The sequence below is a fragment of the Solanum dulcamara genome, chromosome 4, assembly GCF_947179165.1.
Source record: "Solanum dulcamara chromosome 4, daSolDulc1.2, whole genome shotgun sequence".
NCBI lineage: Eukaryota > Viridiplantae > Streptophyta > Magnoliopsida > Solanales > Solanaceae > Solanum > Solanum dulcamara.
The window spans coordinates 38,703,989-38,725,322 of NC_077240.1; the positions used below are offsets into that span (position 1 = coordinate 38,703,989).

Sequence of the window (21,334 nt, forward strand, 5' to 3'; positions counted from 1 at the left end):
TGTATTGTATCCGTTTTCTTTGGTGTCTCTTCCGATTAGATAGCTACGAGATAAGCAGAGGAAGGCGTAGTTACCAAGGTAAGAGGGAAATCAATCACATAGTTACCAATTTCATATATTTATGTCCTCATTCATGTAAGAGAACTCATTAAAATTAGCTAATGTTTTAATCATGTGTCTGAATGCGAAAATGAAAAAAAAAAAGAATATTTCACTTGAAAGTTTTCTAATATTAGTATTCATGCCAAAATAAATAAATAAATAAATATATATGTTGTGGATATTACTTAAATGGGCAACCAAAATAGGACACCTCATGAAATTTTCACTAAATTACAAGGTAAAGCAAGGTGAGTTCAAGAATAGAAGAGTTTCAAGCTCTACAAGTCACGTTTTCCTAAAATTTAAACACTGCAGATTACAACTGCAATATATCATGAATAAATTCAGACGAATATGGTTTTAGGGAAAGAATGTGAATGACGAAACCAGTAAGTCTTCATTTGATCTGCAGCATATATTCTTGGACTAGAAAAGAGAACAAATACACAATCGCTCACTTCAATTTAACTGTATACTCAGATCCATCTGAATGAATGTACAAAGAAGTGTCCTATACTTCAAAAGTTCAAGACGAAATACTATACAACCATCATTGTAACTCCTAAATGCACCGCCTTCCAAGGTTGTAAAATTGTGAGGTTAGCGAAGGTCTACAATATCAAACTTCATGTTTGCATTCATATAGACATGAGAACAGTGTTCATATATTGGACTTCCATCCTCAGACTCCTCGTGAGGATGAAAACCACGTTGTTGACAGTTTCGAATAACAGACACACCAGCAGGATCAGACAAGTGGAATATGCCATGAGGACTGTCACATAAAGAAACTGCAATCAGTATTTGGAGTCACTTCCATTATTAGACTCTTTTTCAGATCTCAGATGATGATGCAAGGAATATCTGTACTCGGTAGGTTTTAGGACTCCAGAGCTTAAAAAACTTTTTTAATAAGTGCATTTCTTGGTGGCATCGCATGGGACTGAACAGCCCAAAGGCATGGCCAAGTCCAAGCACTGCCACAGTAAGTCACCAGAATTTTGATTCAATTAAAATCATTCGATAATTGACTTATTTAAAAGAGAGCTTAGAGCACCCAAGACTCGCATAGTTAAATTACAATTCACAAGAGTGTTCACTATGGAGCTGGGAGTTTGAACAATATTACTTAGCAAAGAACTGCATTGAGAATCCTTTTTTGTGTACAAGCTAATCGAGCAATACCAGAGAATTGATATACCTGGCTGTGTCTGTAGGAGCCATCACAATTGCAATTGCTTCTGGCAACATAATCTACAAATGAGCCAAAAGAAAGTGTGTCAAGAGAAACAAAAAATGCACCCTCTGATAAAAAATTGAACAGTTACAAATCCATTCTCATCCCATGGGAAGAAAATCTTTGATTAGGTAATATAATTCGCATTTTTCTGATGATTCTCTAAAATGATTTGAAATCTATAGCAAATTCTTTTGCCACAAGTAAAAGATATTCAATATACAGAACTACGCAAAACCGCCTATTGTTAGATTGTAAAGTTACATTCTGCCATTTCATATTTTCACTTAAGATGGAGAGGTTTCAACTTCTGAGAAATATAAATAAAGAAATATACACACTTTATATTCCAAAGAATTGGATATTTGAAGCTCTCTGTCATATCTAAGGTAAAGTAACACAAAGCATTGCTTATTACCTGATAAGAATAATGAGTGTGCAGATCAACTGATGACATAAAACATGTTTGTGATGGATGAGTCTGCAATTTACCACAAACAAGAAGCCAACAAGTCATACTCATGGGTGATAAAACCTGTCAAGATGTGAGAAACTAAATCTAGTTCTTTTACACCACACAAGAGACTTCTCCTGCAAATGCTTCATCTTTGTTTCCAATATAGTAGATTTTAGGCTAGTTATGACAACAAAGAATCTAATAACTGTGAGAACAATCGAAGATTCAACTAAAGTCAGACCCTACAATCTTTAAAAATAAACAAAGCCACTAGCTTTACCAAAGCATATTGTGACCTTAATGAGTGAAACAGAACCATCAACTACGTCGGCATAAAGCCATAAACCATAACAGAGTCCCCAACTATGAATGCAAATGATATAAAACTTATTACTATCAAGGTACCCAAGTGTTTGGTTAGCTCCCATGACTCCAACCGATATTGAAAGAAAAATAATGATACTAACAGATAGCTGTCAAGCAGCACTGCAGAAACTTTTACAAGATTCAAGAGAGCACAAACTCTATAAAACTTGTAAAGGTGTTAACTATACAATTCATACAATTCCATGGAATCAGAACACATCTATATCAGCTGAACTTTCTCATCTACTTATCTTATTCCACAGAGACAACAAAGTCAATTCACTGTTCAAATCTTCATATTATAGAGTAGAAGACACTTATGTTGCATAGAATCATAAGTCAACATATCTGCTTGTAATACTTACATGGATCCAACCAAGAGGAAAGAGAGAGCGCTTGTCTTGAATATCAAAAATCTCTTCTTCATTTAGTGTCTGACACTGAGAATCAAAAGTTGTGTTAAGAAACATGTGGAAACCACTTTTTATCATTCAAGCATATGTAAATATTTTATTCTTTAACTAGTATGACATATCCTTTCATGTAGTAGTATCATGCTCGCACCCTCATTTTAAAATCAGGACAGTGTAAAAATAGAATATTAGGAAAGCGTATCTGAAATTTAGAAACAATCAACTAACTTATTGTTTCTCATGTTCCTCTCTCTAACTTTGATTCTGAAAACAGGGAATTGAAAACATATTGAGCAATATTTCCAGCAATTCCATCCCACTCCAGGTTATTTAAATTCAACAATGGAAACTTGAAAGATCCTCATAAAGAGCAATTTACGAACTAGGTTCAGCAGTTATTCACTTCAAAATCCAAAGACGATTATATGCAGGATTTGGACTTTCTCTCTACTAATTCATCTAATTTTGGTTACTGAAAACTAGAGGTCAAGCTGAAGCATAAATCCAATGTGGTGTACGGATGAAACATAAATTTTTCTTACTGAATCTGAAGTTGACTCCTGCTTTGGGACTATAAGAGTAGTGATGTGAAAAACACGGTTTTTCTGCAAGTTGAGAAATACAAGACATAAATTATCACAAAATAGAGTTCATAAATTTCATGTTTAGCAATTGGCATTCAGATTTACTGCGTTTACTTCATACCAGTGAACCAGCAAGAACTCCACAAGTTTCTAAATTCTTAGTTGTGTTTTCTCGAGCTAACCTCAAGAAATCTTCCATCAGTCTCACTGGCTACACCATAAGAAAAAAGAAGAAAGGTCATACTAGCACAGTTTTATATCAGGTAAAGCTGATTTAAAACTAGAACTGCAAAGGCTTTGACAAAAAATTTCCTACAAGTATGACAGTTGCACCAAGACTTTTATGGATCAAGGAGATACAGAAGCCAAAATAATGTAATATAAAATAAGAACTCACAACATGCAAATGTTGATAAGAATTTGAACTGGATGGTTCATCCTGAATGCACTTAGCTGGCCCAGGTCTTGGATCTGCAACTTTGGATGGAGATATAGGACGAAACTCTTGTTGTAGTTGTGCCAAAACTGGAGGAGGTGAAGGTTGCCTTAAGTTACTTAAAGGAATATTATCACTCCGCACATCGTCAAGAAATTGAAAATTGGAATCCTCAGTAGGATGTAACCATCGTCCATCATCCAAAGAAAGAACCGATTCCATAGAAGACTTATCCACTATCAAGCTAGAGTCTTTAGACACCAAAGGTCTATCTTCAGCTGGATTGAGGCTATAAAATAGTGACACAACATTCAAAATGTTGTACCAAAGTAATTTAAGGAAATAAGAAAATAGAGAAATATAGGCATTGCAAGTGTTGGGCTACTACGATATACTAATTCAATTATCTGTCTTATAAAACTTCAGAGCTCTTAGTAGGCTGAAATAGCAATAACTAAACTTGGCAGGGTCCTAACCTCAAAATCTCATTTGGAGCAAGATCATCATGTACTGGGTAATTAACCTGTAGAAAAAAAATAGGTCATTTAGTTTAGGCTGAATTCTATCATAAGATCTTACACTAACTTTTAACTGAACGAAACTACCTTTATCTCAGAACAAGGTCCTGACCATTGACCACGAAGACCATTGGGACCAAAAAAAGAGTGCCTTGATAATGTTTCTTGCTTTGGAACAGAAAAATTGAGAGATCTGCAACAATAAATTTATGCAACAACCATTGAAATTACATCAGGAAATTCCGGTTACTATACAAACTATCACACAATATACATTCAGAAGAATGACAAAACTTACATGAAAAATAAAATTCTACAATTACAAGTAGGGGTGGCAAAATCAAACCCAACCAGTCCAATCCGTTCAAGTTTGGGCGGGTTATTGACCCACCTATTATTAGTTCAACCCATTACAGCTCAATCTATTTCAGTCCACTAAAATTTGGTTGATATGTAATCCATATTCACTCATGCGAAATCTTGTCAAAATATTGTTCAAAAGGCATTTTTTTTATTTGACATGTTATATATAATCATAATAAAGAAAATAAAATTTATTAGGTACTAAAAATTTATAGGGAAAACTACACAAAATAGACTAAATTGTGAAACTATTTACCAAATTGGACCTAAATCAAATAATTTACCCTTAATGGACCCATGATCCAAACTATTTACCCTCTTACCCCACTTTCTCCTTTTTTATTTCACGCATGACGTCAACATCACTGCTATGAATTAATCCTCTGTGATACTCTATCGGTATATTGATACGATATCGGTATCATAAAGGACTGAGCTTAATTCTCTTTTTTTACTCTGTAGGAGAAAATTATTAAAGTCACAATCTTATTTATTGAACTCTAAAGTAGTAGAAAATATACTTTTTGTGATACTCCGTCGGTATATTGATACCATATCGGTATCATATAGGACTGAACTTAATCTTCTGTAATACTCCGTCAGCATAGGGCACGCGCAGACGTCAGCACGTGAGGTTAAGAATAAATTTATGCCATTTTAAAATTAAAAAAGGGTATGAAAGTAATGGGGCATTTAAGGGTAAATACTTTTCCTTTTTGGGGTATAAGTGTTCTTTTTCCAAATTTATAATAGAACAAATAAAGCAATTAAAACTTAGTAAGAATTAGGCGGGTTGGGCTATGACCAGCATTTCAAGCCATTTCAGTCAAAGCAGCTTTTGGGCAGGTCAATAACCTACCCATTTATTAACTCAGCCCATCTTGACCCGCCCAAATTCATCCCAACCTGCCCATTTGAAATCTCTAATTACAAATTAAACATCCATACTGGACTTGCGCAAAAGTTATGATGAGAGTGAAAAGTTGTATTGGTCAAAGTTAGGTTGCTGAAATTATAGGGACTAGTTGTATGCTTAAAAATCATAATTTCACTAGTTCTTCCTGGCAACAACAGTGCTGCATGTGGCAAGCAATTCTCTTAACCTAAATAAGACTTATTCAGGTAAACTTAAAGCATATGAATTTCATAGCAAGTTCTATAACTGCAAAATGTCCAGCAAAGCTTATAACCAGTTACTCCAAAATATCGTTAACGCTGTGAAACCCTATACCACAGAACTTCACAGCATAAACTGACTAATTGACTGTATTCAACAAAAGCTTGATGACATCAACCCTTTAGGAGAAGAAACCAGTTTTAACTTCTTCAACAGCAGTATCTCTGCTCAAACACCAATGACATAGGATCACAAAGACTGGTCAAATTAGTGGTCTTTGTCTTAATTAAAAGTGATTTTGGATGTCTCAAAAGTAGTTAGTATGTTATTATGAATCTAGAGTGTTCTAAAGGCCTCTCAAAAAATGAATCTTGGGGAAGCCAGAGGGTTTCCATGGTATCTATATATATGAAGTGTATTGAACTAGAAGAATGAGGAGAAACAATTACAATTTTACCTGAAACAATATAATAGCTCGTTCAGTAAAACTACTATTGTTCTTTCTTAAGTAACTACGTTCCATTCCAAACTTACTATGCCTAGAGTTACTATTTCTAAGTACTTTTTTGATTTCTACACTTCCTCTAACACAAACCGACAAAGCGGTAACAAAGTTTGTTCGATACAAAATCTGGGTTTGGAGTAAAACATCTTGAAGAAGAGAAAGGCTAAAAATTGCTGGTACAAGTGAACAAGGCGTGCTCAACTGTATGTTCCTAGTTTCAATGGAGAAAGTTGTGATTTTTGGTACTTAAACGCCAAAACTTCTTCATAAAATACAGCACCTCTTTTGCAGCATAAATGAAGGCTCTGAAGGAGACTAAAGAAGAAAGATGCAATAGCATACATTCAGTAAGCAATGACAGAGTCCTTATTTCCAAGAATCATAAGAGGTACAACCACAAACCATGCATGAAAAGCTCTACAACAAGAGTTTCAAGGAAACACAAAGGTATGACTATTAAACGTCCAACTTTAAGAAGTGAATTGGAGAATATGAATATGATGGATGGTGAAAGTTGAGGAGTATTTTCCTAGAGTTGTTGAGATTGCAAAACAAATGAGCTTATTTGGGGAAGTGATTAATGATAAGAAACTTGTTGAGGGCATTTTGATCAGCTTGACTAAAAAATCTGATTTATAGTTTCTATTATTGAGCTAAAAGGCATATCCACCTTAGGTGCGCATGAATTGATGGTACAAGCTCATGAGCAAAGGTTGTTAAGGCACTTTGAAAAGTTCTTTGGAAGTCCTTTACAATCCAAGCTTAACTAGTCCACAAAAAGACAAGTGGCAGAGCGGTACAAAATTCTATGACCAGGAACCAAAGTATCTTTACAAGGGTGAATGACAAAGTGAAGGCTGCAATGAAGATGGGAAATGAAATTTATGTTCATGTAATGACTCTGAAGGTCATTTTTGCTAATTTTTGCAAAATGACTGTTTTACCACTCCCGGTAGTTGCCACAAGTCATGTCTGATAAGTATTCGAAGTCGGTTTTGTGAAATTTTTGAAAAGTCAAGGTTTTGTAAAGGTTTGAAATTTGAAGGCTTTAAGTTGTCAAAAAGTGGTATTTGGTGTCATTCAGAGTTTCGAGTCTCGGAATGAAATTCCGTCGATTCCATCCGCCCCAGAATGTGGAATTTGGTCTAAAAGAGTTGACGGAATCAGATTCGGAGGTATATCGAGAATTAGTTGGAATTTCTTGAAATTTTGATCATAGGTTGACTTTGGTTAACAATTGGAGATTCAATGCTCGGAATTGAATTCCGATGACTCTGCTGGATTGGGGGGATGATTTTAGGCCTAGGAGTGGTCTTAATTGAATTTTTAGAGGTCCTGAGTTTGATTTAGTGTTTTGAGGCCTAAAGTTAGTTTCGTTGCGACTTATTGGAACCGACCTCAAATTCGAATTCCGATAGTCCCATTGAGTCTGGAACGTCGAAATTAGTATAGTAGCATAAAAAGTTTGTGTGCACGGAATTCCGAACGAATCCCAAGGGCTAATTCCGTGACTTTGAGACTTGTCTGTTTTTGCTAATATCTGGTGTCCCATTGTGCTTCGCATTCACGGACCATCCTGACCGCATTCGCGAAAGTTCAGTTCTTTGACCTTCGCGTTCATGAAGGGCCGTCGCGTTCGCAAAGGGTAGAGGTCAGTGACCTTCGCGTTCACGGAGCTCCTTCTGCGTTCGCAAAGGGTCCAACAGTTCTTCATCGCGTTTGCAACTCATTAAGCCCGTGATCGCGAAGGGTTAAATTTCCCCGAATAGTGTTAATTCCCCAAACTTGGGGGATTAGGCCTATTTCCAACATCTTTGGGATTTTGGAGCTCGGGAAAGACGATTTCAATGACGATTTTCACGGGAAACTAGTGGGTAAGTAGTTTTAAGCTATAATCTTGATTATCCATTGCTTATAACTTATTTTTAACATCAAAATCAGTGTTTTGAATTCTAAAAATTGGGGTTTTGTTCAAGAACTTGAGATTTGGTAAAAATAAAATGGTGATTTTAAATTGGTTTTAACTTCGTTTTTGGATTGGTTTCACCAGTAGATTCCTAATGCTTTGAAGAACTTTTTCATCTAAAATTTTTTAGATTTAGACCCCGTTTCTGGAATCATATTTTTGAGTCGTTTTGACCCGTTTTCCCGAATTTCGTGTTGTTGGACTCGGTTTTTATGGTGAATCATTAATTGATTAGATTACATTGATTCGGAGCATCGATGAAAGGGTAAGGCTCAAGTTTCGGAGTAGTCGAGAACGAGATTAAGGCAAGTGAAACTCTAAACCTTCGTAATCTTTGTAGAACCTTGTATTCTTGCTACGTGCTTTGTGAATTAATGTGAACTTGAGTTTGGGTTAATTATGAATCTTTAACACACCTAAGATTGAGTATTGCGGTTATGAAAAGGAAGGTCTGATCTAATAAAGTGATATATTTGAAATGATTGACATTGTTGACTTTTTGTGGAAATTACACTGTGATATACTTGATATGAATTATGAATGATATTGGACTTCATTATATTCCCATTGATTGCATGAGCACTTTCATATGCATTGGGTTGGATCTTGTCATTGAAGTCCAAATTGATGATTATGCCGATGTGAAATGGCTCCGGCTAAGTTATGCTGAAAGAGAAAAACAAAGAGGATTCGAGGGATGTGCCACGCGCCATGGTTGTACTTTATGACATTCGAGGGACGTGCCACACGCCGTGGTTGTTTTTTTTATAATATTCGAGGGACGTGCCACACATCGTGGTTGATACTAAATGATAATCGAGGGTCGTGCCACATGCCGTGGCGAATGCATGGACATACATGCATAGTTTCATTGGGCACTCATTCCATTGCATTGCATCTGTTTGACTATCTGAGAATTTTCCCACGCTATATATAATTGTGACTGATATACATGCGATGTTGATACCTATCTAGCTTATCTGAATTGTTGAGATGTACTTTGACTTATGAGCTACATAAGTTAAATAAACTATTAGACTAGCCTGTTCTGCTTGCATGTTATAGTCATGGAGGTTCGGATAGCGTGTCAGGAGTATTTGTTTCTATTTAGCTTTACCGGTGTTTAGTGTCTTGCTTGCTGAGTACTGTGTTGTTTGGTACTCACCCCTTGCTATCTACAACTGTGTAGGTTTCGAGCCCAGACGGTGATACAAATTCCTTTTCTTCATTTGTGGCTATTCGAGGATACTTAAGAGGTAGTTGTTGACACCGGCGATCTCTCTTGTTTCTTTTCATTATGCTTTGTTTTGTTGAGAAACAAAAGCATCGAAACTTGTATTAATCTTTCATTTCTATTGTATTAAAGGCTTGTACATTTGACAACCTTTCCTTTGGGATATTGTAGTTGACTAACCGTTTTTATATACTTATCTATCTAATTAGATCGTTTCCGCTTTATTTCTGTACTTGTCCGGTGGAAAAGAATAAGTGTCATCACACCCCGAATCGGGTTGTGACAGTTCAAGCAATTGGAAGAGGCACAATTCGCATTCAATCAAAGGTACTAAATATCCATAATGTACTTTTGGCTCTTGCTTTAGATAAAAATTTACTTAGTTTCAAGAAACTTATGGAGAATGAATATGCTATTTATTTTCAAGATAATTACTTCACAATCTATGATACAAAAGAAGAAGATGGTGAGAATTGAAAAAGGAAGAAGTTTTTAACGGTCTTCAATTATGGGGGAGATGTAACCTTTCAAGCACAAGTTACGACGAGTCATGGCCATGACACAAGAGGCTAGGACACTTGTATTTTATTTTATTTAGATAATTGTGGTGTGCTGACAAGATTACGCGCACCTCGACTAATTCTAGGGATACCCCCCACCTCTCACGAGCAAGGTACCAACAGGTACCAATTAACTCTACCCACCAAGGCTTAGATGGATGAAATCACCTAGTCACTACTGGGATTCGAACTTGAGACCTCATAGTTTTCAACTCATTTCATTGAACCCTACGCCACGCCCTTGGATGCTCACTAGGATACTTGTATGTTCAATGGATGAAGCTACGAAAAGAAAAGAACATGGTTAATGGACTGCCAAGAATTGAAGATGAAGGTGGTGTTGGCGAAGGATGTGCACTTGGAAAGCAACATCATAGATCTTTTCCACGAAGTGGTGCATGGAGAGCAAAACGAACATTGGAGCTGGTTCATAAAGATGTTTGTAGACCAATGAGGACAGCATCTCTTGGCGGAAGCAGGCACTTTATTTGTTCATTGATGATAATACAAGAATGAGTTAAGTTTATTTAATGAAACAAAAATCTGAGATATAAGGAGTTCAGAAAAAAGTTTAAGATTATATTGGAAAACAAAGTGCCTGCTATATAAAGATGTTGAGGAGTGATAGAGGTAAAGAATATACCTTAAGAGAGTTTAATAAGTTTTGTGAAGATTAAGGAATAGAAAGGCAGGTATCTATCGGCACACTTTACAGAAAAATGGTGAATTAGAAGGAAGAATCAAATTGTTGTTGAAATGGACAAAACAATGCGAAAGGGAAGGGAATGCCAAATATTTGTTGGTGTGAAGCAATGTATGCAATGGTGTACTTGATATATAGATGTCCAATAATAGCAGTGCAAAATAAAACGCCCTCTTCGTCAAAGCACTTGAAGAGTGGTGGTTAGACCATCCTTATTGTATGGGGTGGAGTTTTGGCCAGCCAAGAATTCACATGTCCAATAGATGTATGTTGCGGAGTTGCAGATGTTGAATTGGATGTGTGGGCATAATAGGAGCGATAAGATTAGGAATGAGGTTATCCAGGAGAAGGTGAAAGTGGCTTTTGTGGCGGACAAGATGAGTTAAGTGAGACTGAGATGGTTTGGACATGTGCAGAGGAGGCATGCTGAAGCCCCAGTGAGGAAGAATGAGAGCCTGGTTGTAAGGGGTACATGGAGGGGTAGTGGTAGGCTGAAGAAGTATTGGGAAGAGGTGATTAGACAAGGCATAGCACAGCTTCATAGTACTAGGGACATGACTCTAGATAGGAAGGAGTGGAGATCGCATATTAGGGTACAGGGATAGTAGGAGTGGAGAGTTGTCTTGCCTTGTGAAGGTTTAGGCTTGTTAGTGCATGTAGTGCTAGTCGTACCCTTGTAAATCTTGTCATGTGTTGTTTATTGTGTTTTCGATTATCACAAATTATTGTTGCTGTTAGTGTTTCTTTTTGGTAGACTTTGTGTTGCTTTTCTTATTAATGATTATGCTTTCTTCACTGTTTTCTTCTTCTTTTACTTAGGTATGATACACTTGAGCCGAGGGTCTTTCGAAAACAGTCTCTCTATCTCCATGAAGTAGTGGTATATCTGCATACACTCTACCCTCCCCAGACCTCACTTAGTGGGATTTCATTGGATATGTGGTTGTTGTTGTATTTGTTATGCTCAAATTCCAAAGAGAACAGGCATATGCTTGTTGAAACACGTGAGAAATGCATTTTTATACCCTATTATAAGTAGAGATGTGTTATTCGACGAAGAAGCAAGTTGGAACTGGGAGCAAAGCAAGGTTGAGTGACAAGTTGTAGTGGTTGAAGAATTTGAGGAACTTAATGGTGCAGAAGCTCTAAGATGTGATCAGACCATATTCTTCAAGCGATGGTTCAAGTTCTAGCAACTCAAGCCAAGGTAGTGATTCAACCAGCAAGCTTTGAAGAAGCAATTAAAGACAATGTCTGGGAAAGGAAATGGTGGAAGAATTTCAAATGATTGAAAATAATCAGAATTGGGGTTGGTAAGCAAACCAGAAAATCGAGAAGCCATTGAAGTAAAGGGGATTTACAAAATCATGTATTATATGGATGGTTTCCTATTGAAGTACAAGGCAAGGTTGGTTGCAAAAAGGGTATTCACAACAGCCTGGAAGGAGTTGATTCTCATGACACTTTTGCACCGTGTCTTGCAAGACACAATTTGAACTCTTATTGCATTGGTTGAATAAAAAGGTTGGTTATTGTACCAACTAGATATAAAATCAACATTTTTGAATGGTGAACTTGAAAAAGAAATCAACCACGATGGTTTTGTTAAAAGACAGAATGAGACAAAGTGTACAAGCTCAAAACAGCATTATGGGTTGAAGCAAGCACCATGCAATGGTACAGTCAATTGACAACTAATTTGTGCATCATATTCATAGATATTCCAAGAGTGAGCCAATTCTTTAGCGAAGAAACAAGGTAACTTCTTAGTGAACTGGAAGAAACAAGGTAACTTCATTCTTATTGTTGCTATTTATGTTGATGTATTGATTTTTACTAGTAATAATGGGAATACAGTTACTGAATTAAGAAAGACATGATGAAGAGATATGAGATGAATGATTTGGGATTGTTGAATCATTTTCTTGGTCTTGGGATCTATCAACAAGTTGATGGAGTACTTTGCAGCAATACTGTGTCGAAACTTGAGACAGTAGGAAGTATAACAATTTTGGTTGCAAAACAATGACAACACCACTTGCCTCAATTGCGAAGTTAATGAAGGAAGATTGAGGAAGAAAAGTGGACAACATTTTGTATAGAAGAATTATTGCAAGTTTGATGTATGTTACGGCCTTTAAGACGGATATTATGTTTGCTACAAGTTTATTGTCAAGATTTATGCAAGATCTCATTCATTTTCACCTTGAAACAACAGAAAAAGAAATTGGCTTATGGTATCAAACATTGAAGAGGTCCAACAGGGCAAAGATTAAAGTTAGTCGGCTATTGTGATAGTGATTGGCCAGACTCTAAAGATGATATGGAAAGGGCACAACAGAGTTATGCTTTTCACTTGGTTCGGGAGCATTTTCTTGGTAATCAAAGAAGCAAGAAATAGATGCATAATCATCCCAGATGCTGAATATATATCAGCAGCCATGGCAACTTCTCAAGCTATTTGACTTGGAAGAATTTTGAAGGAAGTTGGAGAAAAAGCAAGACAAAGCAACAAGGATGCACTGTGACAATAAATCAGTAATAGCAATGGCCAAAAACCCAATTTATAGCAGCCGAACAAGACACATTGCAGTGAAGCATCATTTCATCCGAGAGAAGATTTATGAACAACAAATAGCTCGAGAATTGCAAGTCCAAAAATCAAGTTGATAGTATATTCAATAAGGCATTGCCCAAGGAAAATTTCAGAAATTTTCGTGAGCTTTTAGGAATTCAAAACCGATACATTAAGAGGGAGTGTTAAAATTAATGTGTTGTCTTGGCGTTAAATTAAAAGTGATCTTGGTTGTCTCAAAAGTAGTTAGTCAAAGTATTATGTATCTAGAATATTCTAAAAGACTCAAGAAAAATGAGTCTTCGAGAACCAACAAAGACGAACAAATTATGTAAATACACTTGTTCATGCTCTGCAACACAACAACCCCCACCCCTGAGAAACATTAGTAACTTTCTTAATTTGGATACTCACAGCTTCTGGAATTGCTTGTCAATCGAACTTTGGGATGAAATACGAGAATATTCGTTGTTCTGTTTCCACGTAGATGAAGGTGCATTTGTTAAGGCCTGCAATTTTACCATATACAGATTTCCATAAGAAAAAAGAAAAAGTGTAAGAAAGCAAAACAAGGCCAAGGGAGAAGGCCTTGAAAGTTACAGCGACAAAATACAAGCTGGAATGATATCAGAGGCAAAGAAATTATGCCCTTTACTTCACTGAGAAGGAAAAAGAATACAGAACTGTAACTTCCAGTAACAGAAAATTTCCCCTAAACTAATATAATCTAAGTACTTTCTTGACAACTAATATAACTTAAATTACTTACCATTCTAGTTTCTAAAGTAGGAAAAATGAAAACAGCATACAGCTATAGAAAAAACAAAAGTCAAAATAATATCATAAAATGCAACAGATCAACCAAAACCCAAACAATTCAAAGAAAATTAAAAAAAAAGTATGTTACGTACCCACTGATTATCATAATCTGAAGATGCTTTATTGTTGGTAGAAGGCCGTCCTAAAGAATTCCCAACTGGTCTATATCGATGGTTCTCCGGATTATTGAGTTGGTAAGGCTGAGCTGATACTTGAACTTCACCGATTCCTTGAAACTGGCGCTGGAATTCAGGTTTTAAACCCTCTAGTTCATCTAGCACGGCTAACAGCATCTGAGACAATCAGACAATCAAAAGTTGAAAATTTTGTTATCTTCAAGTCAAGAAGTCAACTTAAAGCACACCATCACAAATCGTATCTGGACACATTACTTAAAAAAACAAATCTTATACAGATCACGTGAACAATTAATTTGCAGTCCAGAATGTTGATTAGTAATATAACAAAAAGTGTTCAAAGTAACCCCATGCATAAAGGACCATTTGGGAAAATTAACTGATGAAACACTGACCTTTTTGGATAATGCTCTTTCTTTAGGATGCAAAGCCTGGTAATCTCGATGAGAGGGTATTGTTTCAGTAACCAAACTGTACAAACAACACCATTAAGTTATTAGCAAACACATACATGTCCAGCTAAGGATACATTGGCCACACAAAAAAACATTATTCTTGATTCACCTTGAATATCTCAGAAGTATTATATACAAGTCTATGATATTCTTCTCTCCACGGTGAATACTAGCCTGTAAGTAAACCATAAGACAATCATAAAACTCAATCCAAACAAAACCATTTGTTAATATAAAGTTTTGGAATGCAACAGATATCAAGATTCATATAGCCAAACCCAACTAACTTTGGAGTGAGGTATCATCCGTAAAAGTTACAGTATTATCATCATAACAATGCTCAGTATTCGAATCAAATAGGCACGAGTAGAGCAGAATAGATAGAGATAGTGGACCCCAACTAGTTTGGGATTGAGGCCCAATTGTAGTTGTATTTGCAATGGTCCGCATTTAACAGCTTATATCAGTAAAAATTTAAAATCCAACACAAAAATCAAATAAGAAGTTCAACTCCATCAAGTTGGCACTGGAGTTAAGAAAACAAATAAAGAAAGGGGTTTTGGATTCTTGGGATATAGAAGAATAATTTAAGGGATCGCAACTAGTTTGGTATTGAGGTATAGTTGTAGTTGTAAAGGTTGCAGTTTTAATAGTTATATCAATAATATAACAATCATAACCCAATTGAAAAATCAAATACAGAGCTTACCCAATCCAATCAATTTGGGGGAAGGATATTGTAAAACAAAATAACGGGGTGGGGGGAATTCGAAAATATTGTACCTGTCGGAGGAGATTATTGGCGATCCTGTAGTAATTGCGAAGAGGAATTCGATTGTCGACGTCGACTTTCCGAGCCATGGCGTCGATGTTCATCGTCGCTGGCCGTCTCATTTCCCTGGCGAGAGATTTTCCGGCGATGTGTACTGGAGATTTAAGAAAAAATAGTAGCAGTATAGATTTGGCTCAAGTGTTGAGAAGGAAACAATTTGATTGATATAAGGGAGTACGTCGCACGGAAACGAAGACCTTCCATAACAAATATTGGACCGGAAAGAAAAAAAGGGAAAAAGTAAATCGTATTTCGGACATGGTGACTAGACTATCTTATTTTTCTTTCCTTGGGAAGCCTCATTACAAATGCTGTTTAATGTCTCTTTTTTATCTGTGAAATTATAATTGTGTTTAATATAATTTTTGGATAAAAAACATTCCTTCCTCCTAATAATTGACTCATTTGACTTTAGTTATTTGGTAAATATAGAGTTACATTTAGTGGTGTGCATTATTTGGATTAAATCAAAAAGTTAAATTAAATCAAATTAAATCGAATTTTAGTTTGAATTGTTTTTTTGATTTTTTGGTTTGGTTTCGGATTTAGAAACATAAAAATCGGAAAAAAATTTATATATATATACATATATATATTATTACTATTACATATATAATATTTAGGTTAAGAATAAAAGTTATAATTAATCACTTTCATCCCCATTTTTTTAGTTAAATGATTTTTAGTAGGGTTAGTAATTTATCGTACTAGGACTAAGCCCAATTCACTGGCCATTCTTATTTTCCTAAATTATAGGTATTAGGTTATAATATTTTTAAACTAGAATTAGTTTCATTGAAAGTTTTATTATGATTTAGTTTAGATTTTATGTTTGGACATCTATTGGTATAATTTAAGTTATTGTATTTTAATGTTTTATTCGTGACTTATATTAGAAAGTATATTTAAGAGATTTAATATTATTACTCCTCCTTGTATGTAATTTTTATTTTTTTAAGCATGCAAATATAACTTTGATTAATACTATTAATTATTGAAATGACCGAATAGCTGAACCGAAAAAAACAAAATCGAAAAGAGAAAAATCAAACCAAACCAATATTTTTTGGTTTAAATTGAATTACACTTTTTCAAAATCGAAAATCGAAAAATCAAAATCGAATAATACAAAATCAAATTGAAAAACCGAATGCATACCTCTAGTTACATTACTACGAATTCACTATTATTAAACAATAGAAGAAGATAAATTAAATAATCATCAAAGTTTGAATTGAATTTTAAACTCAAAAACTTGTTACAACATCAATAGAGTATTTTTGAATCTAGAATTTTGAGGCAATTCTGTCACGACCCAAAAGTCGAGGTCATGATGACATACATTCCAAAATTTAACTTGATGTGTAAGTCGAACAATAATTTACAACGAGACTCCCAAAGAGAAGTCAGGCCACAAACGAAAGGAAAAGAACTACAATGAAGAATTTCTTAAAACCTGGTGTCATAAGTATAAGGAATATCTAATACAACTTTGAGTATGAAGTACATCATAAGTTTTCGAATAGTAATAAAGACTGAAATGGAAGATGGAACTAATGGTAATCCAAAACACAAAATCTCACCACCAATCCGAAATAAGCTTATCCGCTAAAGATGATCAACAGCCATGATGAGTATCCTGACTAGAATCTGCATCAAAAGTGATACATAAGTAAGGGTGAGTACAAATTGCATGTACTCAGTAGGTTTGACCGACTAATTATAAGGAATTAATCAAACTTATGAAATAAATTAAGGAACGCTTCCACCTGCATATAAAAAGGTCTCACTCTGGCATTGATGTCGTCAATTTGTAAGGAACTGTGCGAGTAAAGTAAACACATAAGATCAAAACATTATCACATATCAACACACAAGTCGAATAACTCAAAGATCAATGCAACGCAATGATATGGTAGTACAGTGGAATCAAGGCTGTCGCATAACCTATTGTATACACCCTGTCGAACTTGGGGTTCTAAACAAGGACTCATGGGGGACTCGTAGTCCATATACCAAATCACAATCTCAATATCTCATCAACTTGTCACCTAACTCGTGGTCAAGAATATAAAAAGGTATCTCAGTTTCTTTCTCAAAAAGAGTCTCCACATTTCTCAATTTCCCAAGTATGATGAATGAGGATGCATACATTACAACCCATATAATATAAAGGCAACAATCAACTCAATATGTATCAAAGGTCTAAAAGTTCTCAAAACTCAACCATTTTATGATATATACCATCATAAGGAAAACAATAGTGGAAAGAGTTCATTTGAAGTAAGTGATCACCCTTTAGGAAGCATTTGATTGTTCAAAGTATGATAAAATCTCCAACTCAACTCCTCATTCGGGAATTACAAGTCATTTTAGTGTTACAAGCCTCTCTCACAAGCATCTCGTGAATCACGTGCTTTCAAAACAACTAGAATACAACTAAGGCCCACACATAGGCTAAACAACACATGTAAGCCCCTACACAGGCAACACAATATAATCAAGCCCCCCATACAAGAATCACAATGTAATTCACAATCCAAATCATACCTACGATTCCATCACAAAGCCTATGACATAAGAACGGTCAATTACCCAATTCTAGTCTATAAAAAGGATAGCTAAACCTACCTCAAAGGTCAAAAATTTCATCCGAACACTCTACCGAAGCTTCACCTCAACCAAACGATCTCTAAAACAATTTTCAACTATTAAGAATGGAAAGGATTCATCAAAAGGAGATCAACGATACCCATATTACAAGGTTTAAGAATCGAGGTTAAAATCGTCCAAAATTACTTCGAAAAAGAAAAGGGTAAAACTAGAATTTTACTTGAAAATCGGGTTTTACACATCAAGGAGAGTTCGTGGTTGAGAACACTCATTAAAATCGAGTAGAAATCAAGTTCAAAATCATAAAATTACTAATTTTGAAATTTGAGAAAAAAACCCCAAAACGCACATTGAAATCTTGATTTTGAAATATTTTTTAAAGATGAAATCGTTAGAAAATAATTTAGAAATGATAAAGAGACTTACTCCAATGAATTTCCTCAAAAGATTGCTTCAAAAACCACATTTTCTAAGCTCTAATTGAGTAACAATGGTGGAAATGAGAAAAATGGATTAATTCCTGACTAAACATTATCTAGGCCTAAAATACACTTTGTGATCACGGGCCACTACCCTCTGCAACCGCGGAGCACACTTGGAATGTTCATCGTGACCGCAGGCTCATAGTCGCGAACCTGAAGCACTGGATGGATATATTCCGTGATTGCAGGGCCACCAGCTGTGACCGCAAGGAACAACATAGGGAACTCTTCGCGAATGTGAGCGTGACCAACGTGATTGCGAAGAAGGAAATTGACCTGCACAAGAAATCAGATCAAACTCAAACTCAAAGTCTCTGATTGGTCCTCGAGATTCATGGGGATACGATAAAAATAAATTGAATTGCTACCCCACTAAATTCGACATTTTAGAATTAATAGAATTGTCGAATTTTCGAAAAGGGGTTTTTATGACCAATATACCCCACGGACCTCTCTTAGGCCTAAAACTCAACTTTTAGCCTAAATATTCAAAACAAACTCTAAGGTCTCAGGGCTCTAACTCAAAACTCAACTAGACCAAACTCAACATTTCGAATGCAACAGAACTATTGGAATTTCCATCCGACGCTTGAATCTTGATATGTTGATCAAAGTCAATCGTCTTATAGAAATTTCATTCCATAGCTAAAAATTCACCAAAATCCCACCCGATTATATTGTGAACCGCACCAACCATTCCCACAACACAAACAAAGTATGAAAACGCTAAGGGGAAGGGCAAAATAGTCATTTCACACAAAAAAGTAATTTCTCAATAATTGAGATATTATACTATCTACTACTAAAATACACGTTCGTCCTCGAACGAAAAGCAAGGTAAAGTACCTGAATGAGTGAAAAACTGAGGGTATCTACGAAAGATATCGGACTCCACCTCCCATGCAACCTCTTCAACAGGCTGGTGCCTCCACTACACCTTTACGAAATCAATATAATTGGATCTTAACTGTCTAGTCTGTCTATCCAAGATAGCACTAGGCTCCTCCTCAAAGGATGAATTCTAATCCAAAGAAATCGAGTCCCACTGAATCACATGAGAATCATCATGCCGATATTACTTAAACATCGAAACATGAAATATAGGATGAATTGATGAAAGGTTTGGAGGTAGGGACAATCTATAGGCTACTTCCCCGTACTTCTCCAAAATCTCAAAAGGATCAATAAACCTTGGGCTAAGCTTCCATTTCTTTCCAAACATCATTACACCTTTAGTAAGCAACACTTTTGGCAACACTTGCTCACTAATGGCAAATAGAACATGTCAAGACCCAAGCCTAGGGCCTAGACGTGACACGGCAAATGAGACACCCGGAGGTACCTTACCCAAACCTCTTAGCATTCATTAAGTATTTCATTGGTAATGATAAACAATAATAAGCGAAAAATAAAAATATTTTTCTATTTGTGTCCAAACATACCTCTACTAATAGACTTGGCGGAGGCTAAGACATGTCCCTAGCTCACCCTCAAAATAAATGTCAAGAGATGCCTTAATAAAAGTCTTACTATTCTACATAACATAAGCTTAGAATAAAAAGAATGTTGTTCCCGGAAGATGGGAACTCACCACAAGCAATCTACAACTAACTCGAGCTAGCCACGTAGAGGAGGTCGAGGGGCGATGTTGGTTCCTACATGGTGATATCATGTAGGCAAAAGTATGCGTTAGTACTTTGAATGTACTAAGTATGTGAGTATGCAATGCAATATATCATTATACAATAAGGTAAAATAATGGACCATACTAGAACCTTGTATTCATTCGTAATACCATTTGGAGTTATGAAGCTTAGTCAATGAAATATAGAAACCATCATGATTCATAAAAGAAACTTAAATATTTTAGAGGTAACCATGAGTCATTATAAGAAACCATATACTTGCAAAATACCATGAATAGTAAATAAGTATTCCATAAACCTTTAGAAAGAAATCATTAGCTTTGTGAGAGCACATACTTTACTTTGTGATAGACATAGTAGACATCATATGATATATCTTAAACATTAGAAGAGAGACCTTATACCTCTGTGAGAGCAACCGTTAACCGACACAAATCATGTGAGCTATAACATGGAGTCCCGATGTTACCCCTACATCGGAGAAAAGGGGGAGACTACTTGTCAAGGTAGACTTCGTCATGCCTAAGTGGATCCACTAAGCTACTTAAGGAATCAAGCCTCTACTAATAGGTGACCCTTTCTAAAGAAATCAAACCTCTACTAACGGGTGATCCTTCTTCCTACGGTGGCACGTAGTTATGGAATAATGGGATCTTTCTACGGGTCTCTTGCCTTTGCTACGTGAGAGAATGCCTATCCCAAGGTCCACTAGGTGCTAGATAAACTCTCAACAGAATAGATAAACCATAAAACATAAACTCAATATCATTTGGGAGGGGCCATATCTACTACCCGTCCACTCTTCATAAGAATAAAAATCATATAATAGCTACTTAACTTTGTCTCATGTGATGTGAGTATAGACCTTTCATCATCACATATCTTTATTCATGAAATATCTTTAGGGCCTTAACTCACCCTATCATTAATTTGCTTGAACATTATAGAATCATCATTCACAATACTTATTTGCAAAGAGCACCTTTAAACTCATTTGTAGACATTGTCAAACATTCATTTGGTGTCAAACTTCATTTAAACTTTGCTTTATCATAAAAAACTAGGTGGGTCTAAATAAATCAACCTTCAAGTCATTTAAATCAATGCTAGCATGCATGAGAGTGAAATAATTTATCATTTAAAATATCTTAAAACAACCCACCGATATATTTTAAAAATTCTTTCAAGCCTTCATAAAGGGACCTTGATAAATC

At 35.6% G+C, this 21,334-nt stretch overlaps 1 protein-coding gene across 1 annotated transcript; it reads right to left on the bottom strand.

Moving 5' to 3' along the window:
* Positions 1-476: 476 nt before the first annotated feature.
* LOC129887339 (AMSH-like ubiquitin thioesterase 3) lies at positions 477-15,675 on the bottom strand. Its single transcript, XM_055962401.1, has 14 exons — positions 15,331-15,675; positions 14,657-14,721; positions 14,488-14,563; positions 14,048-14,248; positions 13,551-13,645; positions 4,201-4,306; positions 4,072-4,118; positions 3,557-3,884; positions 3,281-3,370; positions 3,118-3,180; positions 2,528-2,602; positions 1,758-1,820; positions 1,304-1,356; positions 477-877 (listed from the first exon to the last, which is right to left on the bottom strand). The coding sequence occupies exons 1-14, from the start codon at positions 15,439-15,441 to the stop codon at positions 703-705; spliced, it is 1,548 nt and encodes a 515-aa protein (XP_055818376.1). The 5' UTR covers positions 15,442-15,675; the 3' UTR covers positions 477-702.
* Positions 15,676-21,334: the final 5,659 nt, after the last annotated feature.